This window comes from Carcharhinus amblyrhynchos, chromosome 11, assembly GCF_965287045.1.
Source record: "Carcharhinus amblyrhynchos chromosome 11, sCarAmb.v2.hapA, whole genome shotgun sequence".
NCBI classification, from domain to species: domain Eukaryota; kingdom Metazoa; phylum Chordata; class Chondrichthyes; order Carcharhiniformes; family Carcharhinidae; genus Carcharhinus; species Carcharhinus amblyrhynchos.
Window position 1 is genome coordinate 57,513,160 of NC_137334.1, and position 22,359 is coordinate 57,535,518.

At 44.4% G+C, this 22,359-nt stretch overlaps 1 protein-coding gene across 2 annotated transcripts in view; it reads right to left on the reverse strand.

The window, feature by feature from the left end:
* kcnh7b (potassium channel, voltage gated eag related subfamily H, member 7b) overlaps positions 1-22,359 on the reverse strand; it is a 435,683-nt gene that overhangs the window by 180,515 nt on the left and 232,809 nt on the right. For both annotated transcript variants that reach the window (XM_080199170.1, XM_080199168.1), the window contains exon 4: positions 5,182-5,214. In XM_080199170.1, the coding sequence (XP_080055296.1) occupies positions 5,182-5,214 (33 nt within the window). The remainder of the gene's footprint in view (positions 1-5,181; positions 5,215-22,359) is intronic.

The window sequence follows — 22,359 nt, forward strand, 5'->3', positions numbered from 1 at the left end:
TAAATTAATATATACACATCCATCCACCTATAACATCATCCGACTTCACTCCTGCCTTAGCTTATCTACTGCTGAAACTGTAAACAGCAACTTTGTTACCTCCTGGACTTAACTACTGAAACACAAACATGGGGCAGAATTTTCCATTTTGGATTCTGAAGCCAAGATTTCCCATTCCCGTTTGTATCAGGCTGGTTTGGCAGTGAAAATGGAAAATATTGAGAAGAGGCCAAAGTCACGTTTTATATTGACACAGAAGCAGGAAGCGATCATCCCCTCCCCCTGTCAGAAACGGCCCATGTTTCCCACCGTTCAACATCAGGAATCTCATTGTAATGCATCTGCCTATCATTATCAGGCCTTTATGCTGGAATCATAGCCCCCACATTAGAAAATGCATCCAGGACAGTGTGATTTTATTTTTATTCATTCATGGGACATGTGTGGCACTGGTTGGCCAGCATTTATTGCCCATCCCTAGTTGCCTGAGGGCAGCTGAGAGTCAACCACATTGCTTTGGCTCCAGAGTCCATGTCGGCCAGACCAGGTAAGGATGCCAGATTTCCTTCCCCAAAGGACATTAACGAACCAGATGGGCTTTTCAGACAATGGTCAATGGTTTTGTGGTCATCAGTAGAATCTTAATTCTAGATTCTTTTAAATTGAATTCAAATTCCACTGTGGGATTTGAAACTGGGTCCCCAAAACATTAGGTGATTTTCTGGACAAATTGTCTAACGATAATACTACTTTAACAGTGCAATGCATAGCTGGGCTCAGAAGGCATGCACTTATTGAGTAAAACTCCAAGGGAACTCAGAGCTGAGTGCACCACTTGGGGGGGGGGCGCGGCAGGGGGAAGGATAATGCCAAAGGGTGCAAGAATACTGTCAGGGATGCCAATGTGGTGCCAGGGGGTGCAATAAGGTGAAGAATGTTTTCTGGTGTACTCACTGTAGCAGACTTGGGGGAAGCTTTGGGTCAGTACCAGGTATTGACGGGCATGGCCCTCTCCCCTGGACTGTGCTCACCTGTGCACCTCTGGTGGGTTTGGTTCACCAGATGCCCATCATGGTGAACCTACCATGAATGTCCAATCAGTGGAAACACTTGCAGGGTGATCTTACCAGCTCATCACACTGGTAAATCAGCATGGCAAGCCGGTAGGATCATGACAGAGGTGAAAAATCGGGTTTGCGCCTGGTTTCTCACCTCTGGTGATTTTACGACTCTGGATTGCTGCCGTGATTTTAATATTTAAACCTTTACTTAAATATTATTAGTGAACCATGGACATAATTGACCGGGTTCACTTGCTTTAATGGCCTCAGCCAAGGGGCAGGCTTTAGGGGAGGCGGGGGGGGTGCTGCATACTCTGCAAGTGGGAGGGGACCGTTATTTGGGCCAGTGATCAAATGAGCTGGAAGGGGGTAGGGTCGTGATTGGCCAGGGCGTGTATCGGGGTGGTGATCAGCTGGGGAGGTGGGATGTTATCAGGGCGATATCCGAAGGGGGGAGGGGGGCACAATTGGTCAAACTGGGGTGGCTGGGTGGGGGGTAGGGGTGATCGACCAAAGATAGAGGGTGATTGGCTGGGGCTGGGGAAGCGATCAGCTGGGGTGGGTATTGGGGTGGTGATCAGCTTGAGGTGCGGGGGTTTGTCGGGGCAATATCCAGGAAGGTGCGGGAGTAGAGGGGTGATCGGCCGGGGAGACCAGCGAACGGCGGAGCATCCAAGCACAGTCCAGGTGCCCCAACTCCTCAAGGAGTTTGGGGGGGGCATTTGACATCCAAAGGGAGTAGTGACACCTGTCAGGCACCCTGGGGTAGAGGGGAGGGTGTAGTTGCATGAGTGCATCCACCCAGGAATTTAAGAATTCGAAAAGATGCGCAACACCAAGGCTCCTTCACAGTATCCTCCAAACCCCTGACCTCTATCACCTGGAAGGACAAAGGCAGCAGATACATGGAAACACCATCATTTCCCCTCCGAACCAAACAGCGTCCTGAGGTGAAATTATATTGGTTGTTCCTTCACTGTCACTGCGATAAAATCCAGGTGCTCCCTTCCTATCAGCATCGTGGACGTACCTATGTTACATGGGCTGCTGCGGTTCAAGAAGGCAGCTCACCACCATCTTCTAAAGGGCAATTAGAGATGGGCAATAAATGTTGGCCTAGCCAGTGATCCCCAAATGCTGTGAGTGAATAAATAAAACATTTTATCACCGGCATGTGGATTTTTTTTTTGTGGCAAAATTTGTTTCAACTTTTTCTTCACTAAGTAAATTGTAGGCAATGTATCTGCAATCTGGTTTCTGAGTCAGAGTTAACAATTATTTACAATTTCAAAAAAATTCTTCCTCCCAGTTCACGTTGACTTTCTTCTTCCCCCAATTTTGTCAGATCTCCTGGGAACACTTTCAGTTCTCTTCCAAATCATGCTGCTACTTTTCTCCCTCCTTACTTTAAGATGACACTTTTTTCTTCCTCCACCCTAGTGTGTGTCATCTTCTACTTCTCTTTCCCAGCTGAACCTAGCGTTCTTCTATCCTTTCTCCTTTCAGTTCACATCAGGTCCCTTCTCTCCTTCCCTACAGTTTACATTTTATTAAACTCCCACTGCATTGAATTTCAAAAGTCTTCTTTTCCTCTCTTCCTCCCAGTTGTCCTCATTGTTCTTATCATTTGCTGCTGATCAAATGGAACAGACTCAGTTGTTCACTTGAAGTGGGAATGCTTAATTTCACAAGGCTGGAGAAATTCTCACTCATTCCTTGCCCCACACCCACCCCTCCACCGCTTCAGGTACTGTTGAAGTTTATTTCATCCTTTATTGCTGGTTGATGGGTCACTGTTATCTTACACCAGTTTCTGTCATTCGCCTTCAGTTTCAGTACGCACTAAAGTTCAGGCCCTAAGTTAAGTGACAGAAACACAGTTTAAGAGCTGGGCTTGGAACAATGGCTTGATGGGTGACCTCCATGAAGTTCAGCAATTGAAGTTCACCGATTGAATTTTGGCTGCAAACCGTGACACATAGACGCCAGGTCCAAAGCACTGTCTCTTCATGTAAAACATGTAGATAAGGAGGGCGTCATCTACACAGTGCTGACAGTACATATCTGATGGCATTTGACATTCTTGGCCAACCTCCTTTGATTCTACCCATCCTCATCTATTATGCTTAGTGGCAGTGGAGTACTGAAAGGAATCCCCATCACTGAGTACCATCTGCCAGCAAAAAATGATTGACAGTGTGGCTGTTAAATTTCCGATTCCCAATCCACATGAACTTGGCCGGGTTTGACCACTCATTTCCCATGGGTAATGATTAGCACATTGCACACGTGGGAATGAGCACAACAGCTTTGCAAAAAATCCCTCTACAATAATGACCAGCTTTGCATGGGAATAACCTAAACACAGTTTGAATGATGAAGCACATCGCTCACTGAAAAGTCACGCAGCATTTTTATAACAGGCGCGAAGTGCAGAAACTTAAACTGCTAATTTTTCACATCCCACCTACACAATTGCTGTTGGTACAAAGCAGCACTTCCTATACTTACATCTGAGTTTTCAAATACAAGCATAGATTTTATACTCTTATTACTGCATGGAATTAAAATACATATTACATTTTATAAAATAATCAATTTAATTCAATTTAACTTAGGAACTAAATATAAAATAATCAATTTAATTCAATTTAACTTAGGAACTAAATATCCTGGTGTTTGAAGTTAATTGATCAAATATTTTTATAAAAAGTACAACTGAAATGCACATTGTTGATATGAAAGATAACACTTCAACATTAACAAGCCTTTTAATTTATTCTGCATTTTCTTAGGATTTTCCTACATCTTTCAGATGGACTTTAGGAGTGGTATAACTCACCATTTGCACAGATTGTACATATTTAGTTTTGACAGTTTATAAGAGAGAGATTTGTTTTTATGTTATAAATAATACATACCATCTTACTGATTAAACGTAAAATATTATTTTCCCCCGACCCCTTGTATGTACACATGGTCCCTTCTGCTTCGCTGCCTTAATATGAACATGCTAAAGTCTATTACTGATTCCATTGTCTGAGGGCCACTCAGCTGGAAATGAAACATGAATTTCCTCTGCTTCGACAGCCGCACAATATATGAAGAAACAATATGTGGCATATTCAAGGAATGAATGCACTTCAAAGCAAGCAATCATCTTTCCCTGATGCGTTAACATTTTACAGGACTCAGTCAGGCTGAAATAGATTCCAATCTGCAAATTCAAATCATTGTGGAGGTTGGCTGCAGCTACATTTACACTGACATCATTTGTTCCTGACCAGCTGCTTCGGTGGGGAAACCCTTCCTTTGTCAAGCTTGATTTCCCGAGAGAAAGGGGCTTATACGCAGTTAGGGCCTACAGTGACAGGCAAATAATTGAACATTTGGATATGTATATATAAAATGACACTATGATTATTTATAGGAAGTGAAGCAATTAAAAAGACTGGCAATTGAAGTGCTACTTGTCTTTGAACAACTGAACTCCAATGCAATTTATTCTTACCATCCAAGTTACATAAAAAAACACAACTGTTGTACACTTCTCCATGTTGTACCCCTTTATTCAATTTTTAAAGGCAGTTTTGTGTTTTGAAAATATTTCACAGATGATAGATTTGTTGCAAAGAGCACAAAATAAACCTTTGATATTTTGGAAGCAATAGAAAATAATGGAGTTCAATATTAATGCTCAGAACAGTACAATGGGAGGATTTAGACTGTGCTTACTGATCTTACATTGGGTGCCAACGATGGAAATATTGAAGAAGTGAAGTACCGATACCCCTCACTTTAGTAAGTATTCACCAAAAATATACATTTGAATTGTTCAGAGGAAGCAGGGTATCAGATGTTGTCTTGATGGAATTTTTTTTAAGTGGAAACCTTGGGACTCCTAGACAGAAAATGGTTGATTTGTATTTGTACATAAATGTTTCTAAAAATAGTAACTGCTGCTTACTAAACAGTCTGCCATCTGTTCCAATTAGAGCAGGAATGTTGTACAAATAATCCTTGAATATGAAATTTCTGTCAGCGTCTAGAAAGATCCAGCTGCACCACACAATAAAACTTAAATACAGAACATATCAGGACTGACAGCGGTGAACTTTACCTGCAGAAGAGTCACTGGAGATAGGATTGCCATCTGAAATACAATTGAACTACATTTGTTGAAAGCAGCATGGTTAGTGAAAATTCAAGAACAGTAACATGTAGCAAGATATATACTGATCAAAGGCGTTTTGTTCTATTAACCTTGACAAATGTTTAAGGCTTGTAAAGCACCTTGTGAATCCATAATTATTTCTCTTCAGCGGTAAGATTCGTCCTATTATTGCATCAAACTAGAGATAATTTTTACTTACCTTTTCAATTGACCTCCATCAGGCAACTCTGACCACTCCTCTGGCCCTCCAGTGTTGCACAACATTATAGAGGCTTACACTTTTGCCACACAAAGAACTATGGAGTATATACATTGGGTAAACATAGGTAAACTAGATTCTGGCCACAACCAGGAATCAAAGCTCATTTCTTTCACTGCTATGATACTCCTGTAGTAAGGAAGCTCTCAAAACTCCTATGCAGACACACATATAATCACTAAAATAGCCAGGAGACTCTGAACCTGTGACTTGTGACATTGAAGGTGGATTCTCCAGCATTGTAGCACAGGACTGTCATCCACAATGGCTCTAAATCTTGAAAAGAACCTTGGGGAGTTTTTGTCTTCTTATCAGCTGGACTGGGCATGTTTGCTCCTACAGGCGACCTGGATCGACTGGGTCATGTTATTCATTGTAATCCATTATTCCATGTGGAGAGGCTTGTTTGTACACAGGAGCTGAATCTCTCCCCCTTTTCAGTGTGAGAACTTCCAATGAGACTGTCCTTATCAAGTGTGCAAGAAAGATGTGCAACCCCAGAACATCTCTTATCAGCTCTGATAAAATTGTTTCTCTTAAAGGATTATATCCTTTAAAAATAAGTTTGTGTAAATCTAGCTTGATTTTTCTTTTTACGGTAATATTTTGCAGTTGTGTTGAGAAATTCATCCTATTCTTTGGCAAAATTATTTTGAAAGATTGATTTGAATTTGAGGCTCATTTTCTATGGATTTCTGCTTTCTGTCACGTGTGAACACCGCGGAAAAATACAACAATTTATTTAATTCAGAAGGAGGCCATTCTGCCCATTGTTTTCCTGCCAGCTCTTTAAATAGCTCATCTGTCTAACTGCTGTGTTCTGTACCAATATTTTTTTCTTATATATACATAAATGTCCAATTACCTTTTGAAATATACCTTTGGAATTACTTGCTGAATCTGGAACTACATTCCGGATCACAATTTGTTGCATTAAAATAATCCTCCATACCTTCCATCTGCCATTTTTGCTAATTATAATAAATCCGCACCCAATGCTGACTGACCCTTCTGATGTTAGAAAGAGTTTCTCCCACTCTACTCTCAAAACTGCTCAAAATTTTGAACGGCTCCACTTAATCATGATGTTTCCTGTTCTGAAGAGAGCATTCACGGAATGTCTAGTCTCTCCACGTCACTGTAATTCTGCGTCACTGGTACTATTCTGATTAATCTCCTCTGTCCTCTCTCTGAGTCCTTGGCAATTTTGTTCAAGTTTGGTGTATTGGACACAATAATCTAGCTGAGTCAGGGCCAACCTTTAAATTTACAAATGTTCAATCTAACGTTTTTTGCTTTTATACTTTATGGGCAGTATTTGACAAGATTTTTTCGAAGTGTTCAACTAGCATGAAAACGGGAGAGTTCCTGATCCGTTTTTTGAGTGAGTTTTCACTCCCAATCTTATGCACTCAGTGGCAGGGTCCAGGCGATGGCGGAGTCACAGCAGGCCATGGCAGAGTCTCAAAGGGACATGGCTTATTGCAGCAGGCCACAGCTGAGGGCCTCAACAGACTTACTGAGATTCTGCAGCTCATGGCTTAGAGGCTTGAGAGCTTGCAGGAGATCCAGCAGGACAGTGCTGAGACACAGTGGGCTTTGGCTGCAGCCTTTGAGAATGTTGCCCACTCACAGAGGGTCATGTCTCAGGGGCTGCAGAGTGTGGCCCAGTCTCAAAGGGCATTTGCTTCTGCCACTTACAAGTGGTCCCTGATTCAGAGGAGGGCCATCGCTGAGGGCACACCCACCATGGCAAGAAAGCAGGTGGTCCTCCAGGATTGGCAGGGCCAGGTGACGCCGGACTGGGGAGAGGAAGAAGGGCTCAAGCCTGTGTTAGGCCTTCCACTCAGCACACTGTGGCTGTGGCTACGGCTTCTGACTCCCCCTTTCCTGACACCAGAGCATCTTGGGGCAGCTGCATGAAGAGGGTGTCATGAATACATCCCTGACACAGTTGCAGTGTACAAGGTGGTTAAGGTAGATGAACTGGGACAATTGGGCGTGAAGCTTGCTAATTACACTGTGATGAATGCAAATTGACATTTCCGCCCAAAATGGGCAGGCTCCCAATTGCGCCTTTTTTTGTGGTAAAATGGGAATGGCGCGAAAATGGGCACCATTCCCACGAGGTGATTCATGCCTGATTTTACGACATTTTCTCGCCACAAAACAGGCGCGATGAAGTTGTAAAATTCCACCCCAAATGTTGAATCTAACATTTTTGCTTTGATGCTTTATGCTTCTATTTATGAAACCAAGAATTCTGCATGCTGTTTAAGAACCTTACAAATTTATCCTGGTCTCTTCAAGAATTTGTGTACATTAACCCCCAGGTTTTTTGTGCTCCTTCACCCATTTTAAAATTGTAGCATCCTATTCATATTGCCTCTCCTTACGTTTTCTTCTATGAAGGATGACTTAATGCTTCTTTGCTCGATTTCATCTACCATGCGTCTACTAATTTCACCAATCTGCCCATATCTTTCTGAAGGCTGTTATTACCTTCATCAATTATTACAATTTCCAACTTCATACTATATGCATACTTTGAAATTATGCCCCCGTTACCAAGGTCCAGGTCAATGGTACTTATGAAAAAGAGCAGTCATTGCAATACTGGCCGCCGAATTTACGACTGTATATGCTCTGCAGTTTATGAATCAAATTATAAAATAAATGTATGCACACACCAAAATCTTGCCCCCAGTCCTTGCTGGTGGGATCTTATGGTCCTGCTAATGGTGCACCCCTGTCATGGATTTCCCAGTGGCAAGGTGCGTATTCACTGGGATGCCCTGTTGAAAACGGTGGGACTATAAGATTCCACTGCCAGCAAAACATGCTGCGGAGTTGGAGAAAAATCCCACATAGTTTCTATAGATAAGTTCCCTGATTTTCACATGGGCTACAATAAATAATAGTAATACAGTAAAATTAGGCATGATGATAGGAACAGGTAAGAAACATTTTATTTTCCAATTTTGACTTTGGTTTTCTTAAAATATTGCCTTTTCCTAGCGACACTTCCAAATACTGGTAATTGCTGCCAGTTTCCCTGGACAGTCAGATGATATACATGCACACTTAACACTAGACGAATGATGGCAGGACAGAAAACTCCCTCTCAGCCTTGCTGGAGAACACAAATTCGATCACTCTTTCAAGCTTCACTATATATACAGACTGCACTAGATCAGCGGGTAGATGTAAAACCAACCTACATTTGTGTAGCAGTGCTTCCAAGTCATAAGTGACAGCTGTTAGCTGGAATGAGGATAGGTATTCATCTGGGATAGGTATTCATAGAGGAGCGGTTTGTCGCTTATTCCCAGTCAGTCTCAATTAGCATGTACTTGCACAGATGGCAGTCACTTGCCAAGCAGACTGGTGGGAAATTAATTGCTAGACACAGAAAAAAGCTTGAATCTGGGGACAATTCCTTCTTCTGTGTATGGACATTGCCTCTTTAAAAGGGAAAAGCATATCCAAAAGTCAGGTTTTTCAAACGGTCTAAATACATAACTGCGTATATGATACCCTTTGATTCAATACCAATATGGTAAAACTTTACCAGTTAGAAGATGTGGTGAGAAGTAGCTGTCTTACTCCACTATGAGTAGCTGTAACACTGAAAATATACAGTCAGTTGGTCTAACAAAGATTGGAAAATTATGGCCAATGGTACCGTAATTTCCACTGTTAATTTACCAGAGTTGAATTAGCATCTAATTTCATGCCTGATGATGTCACAGTGAAACACATCTGGCCAGGCAACTTAAAACAGCTGCCTTCCATTCTTCCAAAGTTGTCTGCATTTTCCATGTTGAAGGCATATGAGCTGGAATTTTACTGCCTCGTCCACCCCAGAATCCCGAGCGAGGTCGTAAAATACCAGCCATGGGACGCAAAATGCACCTATGCAGTGACCACTTATCCAGTGCCACAGACGTTGGCTTGTTTCCAAGATGGCATCTACACTGTGCAATTGTACAACGCACACACACCTGTGCTGGTTGCATTGAGGACATTTTGGTGAGGACACTTAGCATAGTTACAAACCATCCTGACTTGTAAATTTATCACTATTACTCCTCATATCAGTCATCAGAAGAACGTTGGAATCTATCATTAAGGATGTCCTGATAATGCAGTTAGAAGAACAGAGTATGATTAGGAATAGTCAACGTGACTTTACAAAAGGAAGATCCTGTTTGACAAACTTAGTTTTTTGATAGTGTAACTAGTAAGGTAAATAAAGAAGAAACAGTGCATGTTGTATACTTGCATTTCCAAAGAGCATTTGATAAGGTGTCTTGCAAAAGGTTAATACACAAGATGGAGTTAGGAGTTATATAATAGCATGGACAGAGGATTGATTAACGGGCAGGAAGCAAAGCGTAGAGATAAATTGGGAATTTTCAAACTGACAGGCAGTGAATAATGGATTGCTGCAAGGATCAGTGCTGGGGCCTCAGCTATTTACAATCTAGGGCCACGATTCTCCCATCTGGCAGGTGGAGAGGTTCTTCCCACTCAGAAAGGACAGCAGGATTAGAGGGCACAGCCTCAAGATAAGGGGGGGTGGGGGGCACAGTTTAGAACAGAGCTGAGGAGGAACTTCTTCACTCAAAGGGTGGTGAATCTCTGGAATTCTCTGCCCGTTGAAGTGGTGGAGGCTACCTCGCTAAATATATTTAAGACGCGGGTAGATAGGTTTTTGGTAGGCAAGGGGATTAAGGTTTATGAGGAGAAAGCGGGAAAGTGGAACTGAGCCACTTCAGATCAGCCATGATCTTATTGAATGGCGGGGCAAGCTCGAAGGGCTAGATGGCCTACTCCTGCTCCTATTTCTTATGTTCTTATGTTCTTATCGTGACCTGCAACTTTTCTGCGGGTTGAGGTGGGAGATGCGCGTCGCTGGTCTTGTACTGGGATTTGCACATGTGCTGGGAACACACGCGCATCTCACAGAGCTGGCGAACAGTTGCCAGTCAGGTCAGGCCACACTGGAAACTGGTGGAAAGGCAGGTAAGTAATTTGAATCTTTTTAAAATATATTTTAAATATGTTTAGCAGGTCATGATCAGGAATTTTCAGGTCCCGATCGAATCTCCCATCCCGCCAGGAGTATTTTATTTTGGTGGGGTTCAGACTAGTTCCCCATGCTCGGGGAACGAGTGGGAGACCCTGCCGGATTGAAGGGGGGGGCAATCAGGGCTCCCCAGGAGGTTGGGCAGTAGAGGGGTCTAACCCCCAGGGCATGGGCCCCTGGCAGTGTCAGCCTGTGCCACCAGGCATTGCCCCAGGAGTAAAGTGTCCATGCCCAGGGGACACCTTGGCACTGCCCACTGGACGTCAGGCAATGCTGAGGGGTGTGGTCTGTTGGGAGGGGCCTGCTTCTGAGGCCATGGTCTGACCCCAGCGTGGGGTCCGCTGGGGAGACTGATCTGCTGGGGTGAGGGGGGTGGGGGAGATGGCCATTGCTGGGGGGTGCCACCTGGACATCAGGGTGCTCCTGGAACTCTGCACGCACAGAGTTCCAGAACTGTCAGACTCTGGCGCGAATAGACCCTGCCCCCACCCCCCCCAGGTTTTTAATGATATTCGATACTGAGACCTCTGCAGTGCACAGAGTGCGGAGATTCAGGTAAGAAGCTGAACTGACAAAACAGTTGGGATTTAGAAGTGTTTTCCAGCCAATTCAGCACTTTTGCAAAAATTGTGGCCTAGATCTGTCAACTCAGATGGGAAAAGTAGAGGGTAGTCACCAGCAGCACTGCTGGATTTTCCTGCCGTATTTTTAACACGTTACCAAAAGAAGGTGAAGGGGCAAGTCCCACAAAGTGACACTGAATGAGCCCCTGCCCCCCCGCACCGCACGCATCCCCCCCCCCCCCCCAACTCCCACCACCCCACCCTCCCACACACTCATACCCGCAGCTTTCGTTTTTTGAAGATTTGGATGCTGTTATGAAAGGGGGCCCCAATTTAAAAATATAGAAATCAAAACACCTTCCCTGCTCACAAAACACCACCCCCCGCCACCAAACATGGAATTCCCTCCTGTAACATGGATTTCCACCTCCCCCACCACCCCTGGGCACCTCCTTCATGGAATCCCTTGACGCCCCTTCACCACGGAATACCTGGCACCTTCCCAAAGGAACCTTCCCCCTGCCTCCCTACATGCTTACAGAACACCAGCCTCAGCACAGCCCTCTGGCACAGCCCTCAGGCACTGACTCCTGGCACAGACCTCTGGCACTGACTCCTGGCACTGCCCTCTGGCAGGCAAGGCCTACATTTGTTACCCATCTCTCAACAATCTTGAAGTGAGTGGCCTTTTCAGAGGGTAGTTTAAAGTCAACCACTTTGCTGTAGGTTTGGAGTCACATGGAGGCCAGACCAGGTAAGGATGGCAGACCACATGAGTTTTTCCAACAAACAATGGTGGATTTGTGAGCATCATTACTGAGCCTATAGCTGAAATTGACTGGTCATTCATGCTGGTGTGATCTTTCAATCTTGCCAAAGGGGAGCCCCTGTCATGGGCTCCTTGGTGATGGAAACCCATTGATGGTGCCAGGACTGGAATATTCCGCCACTAGCCAATGACAGGACACCTCCGCTGCTTCCACTGCCACAAAACACACCGCACGGAGGTGGCAGAAATTCTTACCCTTTTGCTTTCATTGCTAGATTTATTCATTGAATTTAAATTCCACCAGGTGCCATAATGGGGCTTGAACTTGCTGCCCCCAAAGCATTACCCTGGGACTATGGATTACTAGTCCAGGAACATTATTGCAATACCTCCATCTCCCCCATTTGGAGAGAGATGCAGAGCATCATGATACATAAGGATTTGGATGTCTTCATAAATGAATCACAAAAGAAGTTACCACGCAGGTACACAAAGGAATTAGAAAGATTAATGGAATGTTGACCTTTATTGCAAGGGGGATGGAGCACAAAAAAAAGGAAGTCTTGTTACAACTGCACCGAGTCTTGGTGAGGCAACCCCTGCAGTGCTGTAGTCAGTTTTCGTCAGCTTACTTAAGGAGGGATGTACATGCATTGCAGGCAGTTCAGAGAAGGTACACTGAGCTCACTATGATGAAGGAAAGGTTGGGTAGGTTGAAGTTTAGATGAATGAGAGGGGATCTCATTCGTCAAGGATGTCAAAGATTTTTAGATGGGGCAGGCAAGTAGAGTTAAGGCAACAGTCAGATCAGCAACGGTCTTTTCGAATGGTGGAGTAGGCAAACGACCTACCCCTGCTTCTATTTTTCTAGGACCAGGAAATTCTTGTTGTATTCAATTCCATAAACTAGTTTTAAAAAAGAAAAGGAAAATCTTTGGTCAGAGATGGATTATGATGAACAATTATGTGAATTATGTAAGTTCTTCGTGGAAAAATTAGTGGAGAGATGATATTATAGTTTTTGTTTAGGATTCTGAAGGGGTAGATAATATAGACCATGACAAGTAGGAACAATTCCTGGACTTGAGATGCAGGCACAAATCTTTCCCTTTATCCCCCCAGGATTGATACCCTGCATAATGACAAGAGGCAAGTATCAAGCAACTGAAGGCATCTTCACCAATAATTTACAAGACCAATTTATTTCTACTCTGCTTTCTTGACAATAGTGAAAGGAGGTTTTTATGCTTAAATATGTGAAAATATTCCTGTGTGTGCAACAAGTGCTTTCTAGATACTCTTGATATAAGCTATTCTCTATTCAGAAACATTCTGTTTGGTGCCACTACTATTTCAACCAAACAATCAGGTTCTAGGCTGGCTTTGATAAGAGATACCCCAATCAGATATAACTCGACTCCAGTCAGGAATCTGGGCATAAAACAGGCCGACAATGTGAGCCATGCTGTCACTATATAGCGAAGATCTTTGCCCCAGGGTAGCGGAGTCCAAAATTAGAGGACATAGGTTTAAGGTGAGAGGGGAAAGATTTTAAAGGGACCTGGTGGGCAACTTTTTCACACGGAGGGTGATACCTGCTGGAGGAGATGGTACAATTACAACATTCAGAAGACATTTGGACAGGGACATAGACAGGAAAGGTTGAGAAGGATATGGGCCAAACAGAGGCAAATGGGACTAGTTCAGTTTAGGAAACCTGATTGGCATGGAGGAATTGGGCCAAAGGGCCTGTTTCTATGCTGTATATCTTTATGACTATGACTCTATGTGTGAGCAGTCCATGGACAAGTTAAAACAATCATTCTGCTGACTGGACTGTTTTGACAATTTTTCCAGACACCTGGTAGATGCTGAATTAATTGAGACTTGACTGTATACAGTTCTGGTCACCCTACTGTAGAAAAGATATTATTAGGAAGGACTATTACTTACATGGCGAAAAACTGCAGCAGGCGACGGTGCAGAGGGACCTCGGGGTCCTTGTGCATGAGTCGCAAAAACCTAGCCTGCAAGTGCAGCAGGTGGTCAGGAAGGCTAATGGGATGCTGGCCTTCATAGCGAGGGGGATTGAATATAAAAGTAGGGAGGTCTTGCTGCAGCTGTATAGGGCACTGGTGAGGCCACAGCTGGAGTACTGTGTGCAGTTTTGGTCGCCGCACTTACGCAAGGATATTTTGGCCTTGGAGGGAGTGCAGAGGAGGTTTACTAGGCTGATGCCGGAGTTGAGGGGGTTGAGCTATGAGGAGAGGCTGAATAAACTAGGCTTGTACTCGTTAGAGTTTAGAAGAATGAGGGGAGATCTCATTGAGACATATAAGATGATGAATCGGATGGATAGGATAGAGGTGGAGAGACTCTTCCCGCTCAGAAAGGACAGTAGGACTAGGGGGCACAGCCTCAAGATAAAGGGGGGGCGGTTTAGAACGGAGTTGAGGAGGAACTTCTTCACTCAAAGGGTGGTGAATCTCTGGAATTCTCTGCCCGTTGAAGTGGTGGAGGCTGCCTCGCTAAATATTTTTAAGATGCGGGTTGATGGGTTTTTGATAAGCGAGGGGATTAAGGATTATGGGGAGAGGGCGGGAATGTGGAACTGAGCCACGACAGATCAGCCATGATCTTATTGAATGGCGGGGCAGGCTCGAAGGGCCGGATGGCCTACTCCTGCTCCTATTTCTTATGTTCTTAAATTAGGCCGAGTGCAATAAAGATTTACTAGGATGCTACCAGGACTGGATGGTTTGAGTTATAAGGAGAGGCTGGGTGAACTGGAAATTTTTTCTCTGGAGCATAGAAGGCTAAGGGGTGATCTCATAGGGGTCTATAAAATAATGATGGGCATAGATCAGCTAGATAGTCAATATCTTTTCCCAAAGGTAGGAAAGTCTAAAACTAGAGGGCATAGGCTGAAGGTGAGAGGGGAGAGATACAGAAGGGTCCATCGTGGTAATTTCTTTCATACAGAGGATGCTAAGTGTCTAGAATGAGCTGACAGAGATAGTAGTAGAGGTGGGTACAACTTTGTCTTTGAAACACACTTAGACAGTTACATGGGTAAGATGGATATAGAGGGATATGGGCCAAATGCGGGTAATTGGGTCTAGCTTAGTGGTAAAAAGGGCAGCATGGGCAAGTTGGGCTAAAGGGTCTGTTTCCATGCTGTAAACCTCCATGACTGTGACTCTATGATATTAGTATAGCCCCAAGCCCTGCATGGTGATGCCATTGTGGTTTCCCTGCCTTAATCTGCCAGCTGGCCTATAAGAGAACTGGCTAGGTAGATTTGTTTTAATTTTTGTAGATTTTTCCTTGCAGGAAAGAGCAATAGTCCAACAAGTAGTTAAGAAATCAAATGACATTTTGGCCTTTATTGCAAAGGGGCGGAGTTTAAAAATAGGGAGGTTTTGTTGCAACTGTAGAGGGTGTTGGTGAGACCTCACCTGGACCAAGGCTTACAATTCCCCTTACCTAAAAATGGACATAGTAACACTGAAGGCAGTCCAATGGAGAATCACCAGGCTAATTCTTGGGATGAGAGGGTTGTCCTTTGAAGAGAGACTAAATAGTCTGGGTCTGTATTCCTTGGAGTTTAGAAGAGTGATAGTTGACCTCATTCAAACATACAAGACCCTGAGTGGGCTTGACAGGGTGAGATGTTTTCAGTTGTGGGAGAGTCTCAAAGAAGGGACATACCTACAAGAAAAAGGGCGGGTCATTTAAAATTGAGGTGCAGAGAAATTTCTTCTCAGAGGGTGGTGAATTTCTGGAATTTTCAGCCCCAAAGGCTGGGAAGTTGGATCATTAGATGTATTCAAAGTGGAGGTGGATAAATATTTGATTGATCAAAGAATAGAGGACCTTGGGAAATGGCACAGAAAAGGAGCTGAGGCCAGCATAGATCAGTCATAATTGTATTGAATGGCCAGCAGGCTTGAAGGGCCTGCTGGCTTACTCCTGCTTCTATTTCTTGTGTGTTTTTGTGTTCAAAGGTAGTAGAAGAATATTTGTACTACTCAAAACTTTACAACAATATTGACTTTTTTTAATTGTGGCAGCCATGTGTGAATTATCTCAGAAGATACAACTGTCATAAGTTAAATACAACAAGAGTTGTGGAACTCATGTAATAAATTCTCATGGAATAAGATGTCACAGTATCAGGCATGATGTGATGTTATTATTTGCTCAGAATATTGTGTTTTTTTTCCTTTATTCTTTTATGGGAGGTGGCATCGCTGACAAGGCCAAGATTTGTTGCCCATCCCTAATTGTCCTTGAACTAAGTGGCTTGCTAGACTATTTCAAAAGGTATTTAAGCGTCGACCACACTACTGTGGGTTTGGAGTCATATGTAGGCCAGACCAGAAAGAAACACAGAATTCTTTCCCTGAAGAACACCAGTGAACCAGATGATTTTTTAAAAATAAAATTTGATGATAATTCATCATGATCATCCTTACTGGGGCTGTCTTTCAATTCCTGACATTATTAATGGAACGTAAATTCCACCAGCTGCTGTAGTGGGTTTTGAACCCAGGTCTTGAGAGCATTAGCCTGGGTATCTAGATTACTACCACTAACAAAGAACAAAGAAAATGACAGCACAGGAACAGGCCCTTCGGCCCTCTAAGCCTGCACCGACCATGCTGCCCAATTGAACTAAAACCCTCTAACTTTCGGGAACCATATCCCTCTATTCCTATCCTATTCATGTATTTGTCCAGATGTCCCTTAAAAGTCACTGTCATATCTGCTTCCACTATCTCCCCCGGCAGCAAGTTCCAGACACCCATACCCTCTGTGTAAAAAACTTACCTTGTACATCTCCTTTAAATCTTGCCCCGCATACCTTAAACCTAAGCCCCCTAGAATAATTGACTCTTCCACCCTGGGAAAAAGCTTCTGACTATCTAGTCTGTCCATGCCTCTCATAATCTTGTAGACTTCTATCAGTTTGCCCCTCAAACTCCATCTTTCCGGTGAGAACAAACCAAGTTTCTTCAACCTCTCCTCATAGCTAATGCTCTCCATACCAGGCAACATCCTGGTAAATCTTTTCTGTACCCTCTCCAAAGCCTCCACATCTTTCTGGTAGTGTGGCAACCAGAATTGAACACTATAATCCAAATGCGGCCTAACTGAGATTCTATAAAGTTGCAACATGAGTTGCCAATTTTGAAACTCAATGCCCTGGCCAATGAAGGCAAGCATGCCATCTTGACTACCTTCTCCACTTGCATTGCCACTTTCAGTGACCTGTGTACCTGTACATCCAGCTTCTTCTGCCTATCAATATTCTTAAGCGTTCTGTCATTTACTGTATATTTCCTCTCTGTATTAGACCTTCCAAAATGCATTACCTCACATTTGTCCAGATTAAACTCCATCTGCCATCTCTCCACCCAAGTCTCCAACTGATCTATATCCTGCTGTATCCTCAGATGGTCCTCAGCAAATCCATCAACCTTTGTGTCATCCGCAAACTTACTAATCAAACCAATTACATTTTTCTCCAAATCATTTATATATATTACAATCAGCAAAGATCCCTGCACTGATCCCTGAGGAACGCCACTTGTTAAAGCCCTCCATTCAGAAACACGCCCTTCTACTGCTACCCTCTGTCTTTTATGACAAAGCCAGTTCTGTATCCACCTTTCCAGCTCACCTCTGATCCCATGCGATTTCACCTTCTACACCAGTCTGCCATGAGGGACCTTGTCAAAGGCCTTTCTGAAGTCCATGTAAACAACATCCACTTCCCTACCCTCATCTATCATCACTTCCTCAAAAAACTCAATCAAGTTAATGAAACACAATCTCCCCTTCACAAAACCATGTTGCCTCTCACTAATACGTCCACTTATTTCCATGGGAGTTAATCTTCTCTTGAAGAATTCTCTCCAATATTTTCCCTATCACTGATGTAAGGCTCAACAGTCTGTAAATACCCAGATTACTCTTATTACCCTTCTTAAACAAAAGAACAACATTGACTATTCTCCAATCCTCTGGGGACCTCCTTTGCAGCCAGTGAGGACACAAAGATTTTTCTCAAGGCTCAAGCAATTTCCTTCCTTGTCTCTCTCAATATTTTGGGGTATATCCCTACAGGCCCTGGGGACTTGTCTACCTTAATGTTTCTCAAGAACCCCAATAACTCCTCCTTTTGGATCTCAACATGACTTAAACTATCTACACACCTTTTCCCAGATTAATTATCCCCCAAGTCCTTCTCTTTGGTGAATATTGACACAAAGTACTTATTTAATACTTCACCCATTTCCTATGGCTCCACACATAGATTCCCTCCCTTGTCCTTGAGCGGACCAACCCTCTCCCTGGCTCTTTGTATATGTATAAAAAGCGTTGGGATTTTCCTTAATCCTGCTGACCCTTTTTAGCCCCCCTTACTCCTTGCTTAAGTTTCTTTCTACTTTCCTTGTATTCCACACTTGTTTCATATGTTCCAGTCTCCTTTCCTTGACAAATGCTTCCTTTCTCTTTGACTATGCTCACAATATCTCTCGTTATCCAAGGTTCCCAAAACTTGCCATGCTTATTCAAGGTTTCCAAAACTTGCTACACTATGCCACCATCTCCCCAATACCTCCAGAAATGCTTCCAATCAAAGTTGGTAACAATACGTGCACTCTGATCTATTAGAGTTGAGCTAATTTAAGTTCTTGCTTTGGGCTTTCTTGATTTTGATGTTCAGTGTATGTTGCTGTTGGATCACATTCCCGACAATTACCCCTGGCCATGGAGGTTGCCATAGCACTTAGCAGAGTGTAGTGATAACAGCCACTTGCATCAGAGCGAGACATTATTTTATGCATTTAAATTTTTGAAAAACACTCCTTGCCCCAATGTGAGCAATTGCTCAGCATTCTGGATATCCAGTCTTGCTCTAGTGCTCATGACAGGAGATACACTGCCCTTATTCCATGATGGATGGATTGGAGCAGTCAGCATCTGCTGTCACATCTGGTGAAAATCTCAACAGCAAAGCTGGATGTTTGTGAATCAGCGGAACAGTTTTATGCCAAAACTCACCTCTCGTTCACCAATGGAAACAGTGCGAGGGGACACATGGGAAATACTTAAAGACAATCTGGACAGATGTTTAAGGAACAAAACAACAGAAAGCACTGGTAATCCTAGCAAACCTGGCTGCATCTGTGGAGGTCGAAATAGAGCTAATGACCCCCCCATCAGATCTGGGAAAAGTTATAAGAGTAGCAGGTTTTAGGCAAGCGAATGAAAGAAGAATGAGAAATAAAAGAAAAAAGAAGGTCTGTAATAGGATGGAGGGCAAGATAGAGCCCATTCATGTCGAAAAGCTGGCTGCTGAGCTGTAGGTGCGCTATTGCATGTGTCCTGATCTCCCAATGCACTATGTACAAGTGCAATGGGAGATTTCTTGTTCCCCTACTCCCCTGGACATCGTCCCACTCTCCCCTAGTCACTCCACTTGATCACTGGCCTCCACTCCTGGCCGATAGGTGGGAGACTAATTATGCTGACAGAAACCGGCTGATAACATTGTGAGAGGCGCAAAGCCAGGCATGAAACTGGTTTTTTGCCTCTTGCCTGTTATTACTGACTTGCCACACCAATTGATCGGTGTGGCGAGCCAGTAAGATTGTCACCATTGTCTCTGTATTGGTGACCATGAAACTATTGTTGACTGCTTTATCACTAGTATCCTTCAGGGAAGGAAACCTGCCATGCTGATCAGACCTATGGGTGATTCCAGATCTCCAGCAATGACTCTTAAATGGCCAAGCAAGCCATTTAGTTGTACCAAATCACCACAGAAAGGTCAATAAGAAATGAAACCGGATAGACCACGTGGAATCGACATAGGTGCTGGAAACAAAAATGGCAAATTCAGACCTATCAACCCTGCAAAGTTCTCCTTACGAACATTGGGAAGCTTGTACTAAAATTGGGAGAGCAACAGCCTGACATAGTCATACTCAGAGAATCACACCTTACAGAGAGGGGCTGATTTTTGAGCTGAATGGCGACTCACACTCAAAATCTGAAAGTATGATTCGCGCTGACGAGTCCTGATCTTTCCGCACAGATAACACTGACGTGCTCCTCTGTGCAAGGCGTGATGGTGATACCTACCATCGTGCACCCTAACGAGGTCATGATGGGCTGCATCAGCGAGGATCCTTCAGGATATGCAAACACTGGTCACGCAGCCACTTGGCTGGCTTCTAACATGACACCAGGGTTCTTTGGTGGGACTTGGGGGCTGGGGGAGTCTGGCCGCTTGGTGCTGCTGAGGCCCTGGTGAGTTTGTGCACTGCATCCTGCTGGAGTTTACAGGGATTAATGTAGAGATGTGGCAATAGTGTCGAGTGGAGGGTGTGATGGATGGCACTGGTTATCCACTGGGTGGCAGTCCCAAAGGAACTGAAGGGTGAGGGTCATGAGGGGGCATGCCAGCAGCAACATCTCCTTCCTGCATTGTAGGGACATAGCATTGCCATTTTCACTCCACAGGGTGAGGTGTCAGGTGAGTTGGTGTTTCCCCAAGCTTGGTGGCATGAACAGATGGGGTGAGGCTTTGTGGGTGAACAAAATGCGATTTAATGCCAAACATCCAATACAAAATGGAGACCTATCTACAGTAGAGACCTATCTTCACCAGTGTTCGCTAAGTGCCTTCGGCTTCTTAATTGTCCTCACCCACACACTACATCTAGGTGTATCCCCAGGATCCACAGCTGAGGTTGAGACAACCTGCTGACTTCTGCGTCCTTTTACCTGAGATGATCTTGGCAAGCATTCACTGCGGGGACTGGGACAGGCTCAAGACCTGTTTGTGAGCAGCAGGGATTGTTTCAACTGCTGCCTTTCTCAGTATCAAGATTGGAGGGGTGTCAGTTACAGGGAGAGGGGTGACGGATGGACTGGAGATACTCAAGGTTCCCTGGCTAGAGGAACCTAGGCTGTACTCTTGCTGATCCTGTGAGTTCCCAGGGCCCTCTGTGCACCTCCATGGGATAGAGGGGCAGCTGGTGTGAGATCCAGAAGCCCCACTGTCCTCTGGTGTTGATATTTGTTGATTTCCACAAGTGCCTGCACAATGCAGTTGAAGCCCTTCACCATAAGAGTTCATGTCCTCAGCCATGGAGTTCATGAGCTGAGCCATAGTGCAGAATCTCCTGCACTATGGTCTGTTCCATGGTCTCCACTGTGGACACCACCCTCACAGTGTTGGCCCCATTGCGCTGCAGTGATAGCATTATCTCCTCAGAGAGAAGGTGATGGGACACCTTCAATTGGCCTTGCAGTCCAAGAAGGGCAGCTGTCATCCCTTCCTAAGACTTGTAACTCTGACTTTGCAGCTCCAGCAGCTGTGGTATCATCAGGGTCAAGAGCACATCATCAGCCTGGGTCTCAGCAGAGGCCTGGGCTCCGGCATCCCTCCCAGTGCTGGTTCCCTGGGATGTCCCTGCCTCTGCCTACTGTTGATCTTCAGCTGTGAGTTGCTTGCTAGTGAGTGACCCAAAAGCCTATCTACTTTGCGAACTCACTGAGGTGTAAATAGTTGCACTGGTGCCAGGTGCGGGTGACAACAGTGACACCTCTTCAATGGTGGGGCCGGATAAATCCCTCTCTGAGCTGCTGGAGTTAGGTGGATCCAGGGGGTACAAGGATGGTCTGACTTGTTCTGCTGGCCGGCCTACAAGAGAAAGGATATGGCCTCAGTGTAGTACAGGGGATACAGAGGGAACACTGATTACTCACTTGAGATTTGAGGAATGACAGCATTTGTGCTGAGGATTCTCATGTTTCTCTGCTGCCTCCACTTCACCAGAGGCGGCAGCTGCATGCTAGTATACAGGTGGGAGAGAGATACCCTGGGAGTCCGGACACAATGAAGTCTCTTGGCACCAGTCCAATATGGGCCAGGAAATCTCATGCAGCTCCCACTACCTTGTTGAACACCATTTGGAGGAAGCATTGAGTGCAGCACAAACACAGAATGTACTCTGAGCGGGGAACTTTAATATCCATCACCAAGAGCAGGTTGGGTAGCACCATTACTGACCAAGCAGATTGAGCCCAAAAGGACATTGATGCAAGAACTGGATAAGGGAATCAACAGAAGGGAAAACATACTTCACCTCATCAACCTGCCTGCCACAGATGCATCTGTCCATTACGGTACCAGTATGAGTGATCACAGCACTATCCTTGTGGGGACAAAGTCCTGTCTTTGCATTAAGAATATTCCCTATTGTATTCTGTGGCACTACCAACATGCTAAATGGGATACAGTTTGAACAGATCTACCAACTCATACCTGGGCACCCATGAGGCACCTGCAACAGCAGAATTGTACTCAACCACAATCATAGCCCAGCATATTCCCCCCTCTACCCTTACCACCAAGCTA